The sequence below is a fragment of the Daktulosphaira vitifoliae genome, unplaced genomic scaffold, assembly GCF_025091365.1.
Source record: "Daktulosphaira vitifoliae isolate Bord-2020 unplaced genomic scaffold, ASM2509136v1 Scaffold_1, whole genome shotgun sequence".
Taxonomy (NCBI): Eukaryota; Metazoa; Arthropoda; class Insecta; order Hemiptera; family Phylloxeridae; genus Daktulosphaira; species Daktulosphaira vitifoliae.
In genome coordinates this window covers 64,687,647-64,696,900 of record NW_026099572.1, presented here as the reverse complement: position 1 = coordinate 64,696,900, position 9,254 = coordinate 64,687,647, and the positions used below count along the sequence as shown (strand labels likewise).

The 9,254-nt window shown below is 27.0% G+C and overlaps 2 protein-coding genes across 2 annotated transcripts in view; one reads left to right on the top strand and one right to left on the bottom strand.

The window, feature by feature from the left end:
* The window catches only part of LOC126895747 (iron-sulfur cluster assembly 1 homolog, mitochondrial-like), a 3,401-nt gene extending 2,021 nt beyond the window's left edge, over positions 1-1,380 (bottom strand). The window contains exons 1-3 of the mRNA XM_050667946.1: positions 1,173-1,380; positions 722-775; positions 556-661 (exon numbers count right to left, since the gene is read on the bottom strand). Of these exons, the coding sequence (XP_050523903.1) occupies positions 556-661; positions 722-775; positions 1,173-1,250 (238 nt within the window). The 5' untranslated portion in view covers positions 1,251-1,380. The remainder of the gene's footprint in view (positions 1-555; positions 662-721; positions 776-1,172) is intronic.
* Positions 1,381-2,422: 1,042 nt separating this feature from the next.
* Positions 2,423-7,391, top strand: LOC126895744 (mediator of RNA polymerase II transcription subunit 26). The gene is made up of 4 exons (XM_050667941.1): positions 2,423-2,612; positions 5,418-5,492; positions 5,551-5,775; positions 5,844-7,391. Exons 1-4 carry the CDS (start codon positions 2,550-2,552, stop codon positions 6,489-6,491), a joined length of 1,011 nt encoding a protein of 336 aa, XP_050523898.1. The 5' UTR covers positions 2,423-2,549; the 3' UTR covers positions 6,492-7,391.
* The last annotated feature ends 1,863 nt before the right edge of the window (positions 7,392-9,254 follow it).

Sequence of the window (9,254 nt, the reverse complement as noted above, 5' to 3'; positions counted from 1 at the left end):
ATATATATATATATATAATATCATTGGTGTAAAAATAAAGAATTAATTTTTGAATTTTTTCTTAGATGAAAATCACAGGTTATCTATAATAACTCATTAACTTTTGGTAAAAAGAAAAATTAACCACACATTATTTTCTGTGAGATTCACATACAAAACAATGGCCATTTGATTTTTACTGAAAACAAAACAAAACTGTATATAATTTTTCCCATATTTTTGTAAAAAAATTAATAAAATTCCAAAAATGTTATAAATATCCTATTATAAAACAAAAATATATAATATATTTTTTATCCTAAAAAATATCCTAAAGCTCATAAAAAGAGGGATAGAAAAAATTATTTTTACTGACTGAATAAGATTTTTAAAATTATGACTCAATTATTGACATAATTCTTATATAATACCAACTAAAGTAATAAAGAATTTTTAATTAGTGAGGTTTTAGTAATACACCTCTTTTGGAAAAAATAATAAAATATGTCCTAAAATTCAATATAGAAATTCTCAATATTTAATTGTAGGAACTATTAAACTGTTAAAACTAAATACCGTCTTGAACAACTTCTTCATCTAATTTATGTTTTTCTTTAGCATAATCAATAATGTAACTATAACCATTACAACCTCGTTGTTTGACTCCTATTTTGAGGCCAATCTAGAATAAAATTTAAAGTATTTTATTTATAATTTAAAATCGAAATTTCTTATAACTTACGCAATCAGGTTTTTCAAAAAGAATTTTTTTCAGTTGTTCTTTAGCTGATTGAGTCTAGACACAAAAAAAAGTTATTTTTGTACATTACAAAGATAAAAATACTTATTAACTTCCATTTAATTTAATAAAGGAGAATATACCTGCAAATATGTCTTTGTCAGGCCCATAACAAATTTAAAAAAAGAAAATTTTAATTCAATATATAAGATAGATTTTTTCTATAAAAATGTACAAATTAATTTTTAATGAGGTTAAGAATTTTTTAAATTTAAATTATTTATACAATGCAGAAATTTATTTAAAAATGTCAGTTTTAAAAAATAGATACTGGAAATAAAACTTTCAGGTAAGTAAGTTTAATGTTAATAAATTTGAACGTCTTTAAACTTTAATAATAACATTTTCTTATAAATAAATAAATAAAATTATCTATGAAAAAAATATTACAAACCAAAATAAGTGCAGCCTTTGTTGACTGTTTGGCACCTAATACTGTTCTGACTGAGGCAGAAGCTATACGCCCAGTCATTGTTGAGTGTTTGGCAAATCATTCAAAAATTAAACATTTTTATTAGTAAAAAAAATAAACATAATGCCAATTGAAGTACTAGTCTTTATCAAAGAAAGCTAATAACAAAATTAATAACCTATGTAACAATTATGAAATAGCATTAGAAAATTAGTATAAACTACTTTAAACCTTATCAAATTTGATTATCACAAGATATGATTTCTAACAGCTAGTATCACTTTACAATTTGACATAATTATTAGTAATGATAATTGATGTATAAAGAACAAATGTAAAATGCCTTGTACTACTTAGAAAAACTATCAAATTGTAATCATACTTCAACAATTAGATTCTACATTTAAAATTCAGAACTTCCTAAGTGATATCCGTCAAGATAAAATGTTATAGTTTTATAATGCTAGAGAAAGTATTAAGAAAGAACTTTTAGATTATATTTTATACATTTGTTGAAATTATCGTCTACTGTAACATCTCTCGTGTACCAGTTGTTATGCAAATTTATGGTTCAACTAAAATGTACGAAAGAATATTTCATGGCTAGTCGTAAAATTAAAATTCCCAAGTTACTTAAATATATTATTTTGCGTAATATATATTTAAACGATTTCAATAAGCTTATTTCTCTGTAAGAATAATAGAATTTAAAAAGTATTAAAGACTGGTTAGTGTGTGTATGAAAGAGAGCAATATTAAAAACGATACATTTTTTAAGTTATCATTCACAAAAAATGTTTTAACATCAATTAAATTCACATAATTACACATAATTTACAACAACCACATATGCAACTTGGTAATCATGTAAAACCGATGTTTTATGGGATTAGATTAATATATTGCAATAGTTATGCAGTATGATCCAACAATTTATGTTTTTTTAACGTTCAAATGAATAAGTTTTTTGTACCAACATAAAATTCATTATTGTGATTCCTGAAACATCCGTTTGTCTTCGTTAGTTATTAGACGTATCGCCACGTTGAAATAAAACGTTACATAATCATGAATTTAAGCCACATTCTAACTATAAGGTGACCGTTGTTAAACGATACGTTTAATGAGAGTGGCAACATCGCATTAACTGATCGGCAATGCCCGTTTATAATCGTTTAAGTTCGGGTAGTGCCGATCGCATAGTCTGGTCGCTTTCGTATGCCCAACGCCGCCAATCGCCGTTACTGCGGCTCGGGAGCCAGCGGCGGCCCTCAGTGCACGTCCGCCATCACTGTAAGTTGTGCTGTGCGTGCTGATGTGGGCCGACGTGCTCTCCGAACTGAGACCGAATAAGGCCTCATGCAGAAGACTTTTTTCGACATAAAACATAGGTTATTGAGCGCATTGGACGATGAATACAATGTAAGACACTATTATTATTACAAAATTCCCGTAATATATCATTTTTATAATTTTTATAAAAACTATATTGTTAAGTACACTTATAAATAATTTTTTACACTGTGGTTTACGTGGTGGCGCGTTTTACGAAGAGAAAACATGACGGCGGCCTCATTCAATTTACATACCGTTTTATTCAACACATGCAGTACCTAAGGTCCCCAACATTCGTAAATGAAAACGTCGTCGGCGTGGCGCTCTTGGCCGACGGACGCCCGTGCAGCGCGAGATGTCCGCGAGGTTATGTGTGCCGCTGCGATCGTGGTAACGGGCGTGCGCGCGCGGTGTCTGTAATGGCTGAAAATAGGTTTCACGCTACATCTGCGGCGGGTATAGCGAGCACTGATGACATTCTGTCGAACGTGACTTAACGCGCTGTATTGCGCATGCGTAATGAGTCGATAGTTCCGTTCCTTTTTATGCTGTTCGTTCCGCTATCTCTTCTGTTCGTTGCTCATGCGTTCCCGTATTTATATTCGCAACATTATTATTGTACATCTTTGTTTTCGATAAACATTGCATTTATGTTTTATGGGTTTTGTCACCGTCATGTTGTTTGCGTTTGTCTACCACTCTCTCTCTCATTTAATATTTAACACGTTAATAATTTCTTAATAGCCGTCCTTGTTTATTGCCTAGACATAAAAACTTTTCATTATACCTTTTGATTCACTCCCCTTTTATTCAACTAGTTCTTAACACCCTCTGTGACTAGAATAGTTAGATCAATGTTCGATTTCGAATTTCTAGGGTTTCTCTTTGGGGGTTGCCATGTAAATAAAAAATTTTAAGAATACTCTTTTAGTATATCTAGAGTACTATTAAAATTATATTTATTTAATGATTGTTATTTATATGAAAATTTTGATTATTATGTATACATCTTTTTATTAAAATTATTTTTACTGTAACAACTTGATTACTATAATGAATATTATTTCATTACTCAAGTGTTTCAGTACAGCTAAAACTATGTTAAAATATGTGATTTTATTTATGACTAAGCTAATTACAAATACAGTTGTTTTCTTTTTCAAATGAAACAAAACAATCTATAATTTAAAATAACTTCTGATGTAAATAATTTTGTCGAGTAATTAGCATAGAGACAATAACCTTAACTTTAATTTATGTCATGTTTTTAACTAAACCTTATTTAATTTAATAGTTTATTTTTTATCTAATTATTCTTTAAATTCCTATTTCAATTTGTTATGTTTTTCCATATTAATGGAACTATTAATTGTGAATAAATTATTAAGAATTTATTAGCCATCTGTAAATAAATTGTTTTTTCATAAATAAAATTTCATGAAAAATTGACAAATTATTATTTTATTTTACAATCATATGCTTTTTCTTAATTATTTTTTAATCTAATTCAGTTTACCAACAAATGTTAGGAGAAGAAATTTAAATCCTACTTGAATTTTGATAAGTTTAATCAAGATCTATCTGAATATTTAATACTTACCCTTAAGTTAAAAATTAAGTTGGAAATAATTTGTAGTTCTTAAATTTTTTTCATTACAGTAATTAAATGTTTGTTCAATGTAGAAAATTAACTAATAATAATTATGTATGTAAAGTTATGTCAACTAATTTTTAAAATTAAAAAACATTTTTATCTTATTATGTACTATTTTTTACATGGTAAAATCATTTTTGAAAAAGTATATGTTTATTAAACAAAATATTTTACTTTTTTTAATGTATGACAATATAGATACATATAACATCTGAAGCTCTTTAAAATTTTATAATTAAAAAAAAATTGTGAACATAGTAATTAAGCTTACTAAACTTTTTATATTTTTTTTAACTTTTCAAATCTCAAGAGATCAATTTTGATTTAAGATAATAAGACATTTTGGGTATTAAGGCAAAAATATTTGTAGAAAATATTTGAACAATTTTACTACAATGTTCCCTCCGAATTTAGATTAATATATATTATATTCACACTTTGAAATTATGTTTTTATATTCTACTAATTTTGATGTACATGAAAGGGGCTTACGAAAAAATTAATATTACTTTCACAATTACTATTATACTTATAAATATTTTTATTAATAAGTCAATTTCTAGATATTTTTGAAATTATAAAGTAATAGATTTTATTAAATATTGCCTTGTTTATGGTTTGAATTAAATTAAAACAATACAATTATTAAAAATAAAAAGATATTAAATAATATAATTTTTTTAAATTCAATTTTATGTCTGGTTGATTAATGTTCAAAAACCTTGTATATGTTTAGTTTAAGCTAATAGTTCTTGTTTGTTTTTCAAATAGTTACTTGTAAATTTATACTTTTAAAATTAAAACTACATAATATTTTCATAACTTATACTAATAATTAAAAATAATAATAAAAGGTTTTTTTAGTTTTATAATGTTGGCGTATTTATTTTTATTCCAAAATGAATGTTGAATTACATATTCCATTTGATTTATCATTTTCTAAAGAAGTTAAACTTCAATCTATATAATATTGTGAACTTTTCTATTAATTAACAAAAAAAAATTTTACCAGACTTATGTTATTGTATTATTCATTATTCTTACAATAATTACAAACTTTACAATTTATTTTTTTTCAATTTCAACAAAATAGATTATTAAAAAATATAACCTATTAGGTTATACAGATAAATATAAAGCTATAAATGAAGAAATATTTTTTTGTTTTCATAAAAAAAATTTTAAAAGTCATATATTATATATTAACTAGATTGAGACTTTTTTTTTAATGGTTATAGGTTACCGACATGTCTACAGTGTTTGAAGTTATATCAACCCTTGAGCAGCTCCCAGTCACCACCGAGGTGCTTGAGGTATGTAAATTATCTATGAAACTCCTATCCCTTCATTAAAATATATAATAAAATCTAGGCTACTCGTATCGGTAAAATGGTTAACGAATTACGACGTAAGACTGTGGACAAACAATTGGCCAAACGCGCTAAAGAACTTGTTCAACGATGGCGTAACTTGATGATGACAAATGCACAAGCTTTACAGCAAGCGAAGTTGCCATCCTCACAACCCAATGGTATGATTAGTAATTACACCAAAAGACCAATTACTTCACCAGATCAATGTACAGCACCTTTAAAAGTATGAAGTACATTTTTTTTTTTTTTTTTAATATATTACATAATATTATATATATTTTTATTACATAGAAACCAAAATTAAATGGAGTACTCCCTTTGAGCTCAACCATCACGTCTCCATCAGTTCAAAAAACACCAGAATCTATTCCTAGTCCAGTAACTGAACTTGAAAATGAACCAGAATCAATTTTAGAACCTCCTGGTCCTAAAAAACGCGGTCGTAAAAAAGGAGGTAAAAATTCCTCAAAGTTAGGAATTACACCTTCTAATCCTGTTGATTTAGAAAAAATGGTAAGCGTTGGATCTAGTAAATTAAAAACTACTCAAGAAATAATTGCATCTTTAAGGAAAGATGATGAAAACTATCAATTGGAAGAGAAACCACAAACACCTATACTAGAGTTTCAAAATGATCAACCTTCAACTCAAGTAGACAAATGTATTCGACCTAAAGTTACTGATATAGACCGAGAAATAGAAGAAATATATAATAGATTACCTCCATTGGATTTAGATAATATAGACTGGAATTCCCCACCTCCAATGCTATCACGATTACTTCCATCACCTACTGATTTAATTGATGGAGCACAAATTGAAGGCATTAATGGTAATTGGGAAAATAATGATACTTTTAGAGAGTGGCATGAAGTGTTGACTAGGATAAATGAGACTGGTGAACCACTTGTCATACTACCATACGTGATAATTGACTGACAGGGATATTTTTTTTCTACTAGACTTTGTGATAAAGACATTTCAAGTCTTAATAGTGTAAATAATAAAAATTAACTTTTTAATGAAGATATATAAAAATACTTCACACATAGGCATGTATCTAGTTGCAGAATGTGTCTTAAAAAGTTTTTTTTTTATAATTATTTGTCTTGTAATACTGTAAAAAAAAAAGTTATTTATTCATTTATTCAAACATAATAATTCATCAAGGAGATCAAAGTAATATTTTTAAATATTAATTTTATATTATAAAATTCTGTTTGATTTGTTAGATTGGAATATTTAACTAATCTGATTCTAAATTTAATTTATAATTAAAAAAAAAAATGTTATGAATTTTCTTGTATTATTTTTATATGCATACAGTTATGTGTAAACCAAAGTGTGTTACATTAAAATAATGTTAACATACTTCGTGCCTTTATGTATTGATTTTTTTTTTAGTAAGCATCATATAATACATGATGTTTGTTACCATGATAAAATTATCCAAATAATGATATAAATAAAAAGGTTAATTAGGTTCATTTCTAAACAAGTTATTCACATTTTATAATATGTTCATATTTTGTTTATTAATCAAAGAACTTCCTCATTTTCTTATTGTTTTAGATGAATTGTTAAATTATTGTAAATATGATTTTTTTTTGTTATTTTTGATCTTTAGTTATTATTTTATTGGCGTAAATATTTTCATCAATTAAGTCATGTATTTTTTTTTATTATTATTATTTTTTATCATAACACATTTACTTTGGGTACTTTTTCTATGTAATTAATTGTTAAATGTACCATGAAAGTTACTCATAATTCGTTTCACAGTATTGTGTTGTGTACTTTGTTGATGTATAATAAAATACAGCAATTGGTTTTTTTTTATTTCGATATTTTTTACTATTTTAATAAAATATTAAATTTTATCTCAATGAACCTATTAATAATATTAGTCAATAAAGCTGAAGTGAGTCAAAATAGTTTATATTTTATAAACTATTTATAATTATTAAATTGTAGTTAAATTATTTGAATAAAAAAAAATATCTACAATCAGATTTTTAATAATTTAAAAATTAAAATGTTAAATACAGTGGTATCTAGTGCAATGGAATTGTGGCGATTCATGTATTAATCTCTAATGCATGTTTAAAACATTTTAACAAAAATTTTCAGTTCTACCAAAATTTTGGTGATTAAATTACATGATTTTCTCTACTATGAAAGCCAATTCCTATTATTAGAAGTCATCTAAACGCTTTTATTTTTTTAAATAAAAAGTACATTTAATGTGATATAATTAGAATGATATAGATATTGCGATACTAGACAAAATAAACTACAAAATCGACCTTTTTACCGAAAACTATATAATGTCCCGCTTTATAGACAGACAACTAGAAATTAAGTGTTCAGATAGTTTTTGTTAGATAACCAGAGTATTGAATGCAAAAGCTTATATCTGTTTAAGAAAAAAGTTGTTTTTCTTATAAAACATAAGTACATATTTACTTTAACTAAAATAAAAATAATGGAGGATTTCGGAATCCTAAAGAAACTTGTAGCTTTGAAGAAAATGTACATGGGAAACACACTGTACAGAGTAAGAGTTGAAAAATATCTGAAGCTTTCGAAGTTAGTACAGGATTAAAACAAGGAGATTCGCTCTCACCTACTTTATTTAATATAGCCTTGAAGAAAGCCATAAGGGAGTTGTAAATGGAAACTACGGGGATAGCGATAGGCCAACAGTGTATACAATTGCTTAGTTTTGCCGACGATTTAAATATCTTAGAAAACTCCGTAGAAGATACGAAAAGAGCAGCTTAAGTGCCCAAACGAGCAGCCAGTAAAATAGGTCTAAAAATTAATATGGATAAAACAAAAATAATGGAACTGCTAGGCGAAGAAGACAACACTGATACGGGATCCCTAGCTTTCGAAAAGGTTAATGAATTTCGGTACCTAGGTGCTGTACTAAGTAAAAACAATAACTGGGCTAAGGAAATAAAAGCAGAAAGAGCAGCTTTCGCTCTAAAAAAGTTCTTAAAGTCAAAAGTATTTTCCAAAAATTTAAAGTAAGGCTGTATACAGCAATAATAAGACCCATACTCACATATGGGTGCGAAGCATAGACTACCACTAGCAATACCGAAAGAAAACTAAGAACTTTTAAGAACAAAATATGGAGGGTAATATGTAGACCAGTATATGATAATGAAAAAGGAACATGAAGGAGAAAGTATAACAAAGAGCTGCAGGAAAAAATGGAAATGGCGCATTAGTAGAAAATTTCATCAGGGGACAAAGGATCCAATGGCTAGGCCACATGTGGCGGCGTAATGAGGACTATATAAACAGAGTAGTCTTGGAGTGAAAGCCCACGGGAAAAAGACCTCGAGGACGACCAAGAAAAAGATGGTTAGATGTACTGGAAGAGGGTCTGAACAGAATGGGAGTTCAAGATTGGAGAGAACTAGCCCAGGACAGAGATAAATGGAGGGATTTAATGATGGTAGTGAAATAAAGAAGAAAAAATAAAAAAAAATATAGTTTAAAAAACTAAAAAAACACGCTTTTAAAGCACATCGAACTAAAAAGTTAAAAATAATTTTTAAAATAAGTTTAAAATAATTATGAAAAAAAATACTAGTATTATTGTGATAAAAGCGTGGGGCGCTCAATATACGAAAAATATGACACAATGCACCCACGCTTTTATCACAATAATACTAGTATTTTTTTTCA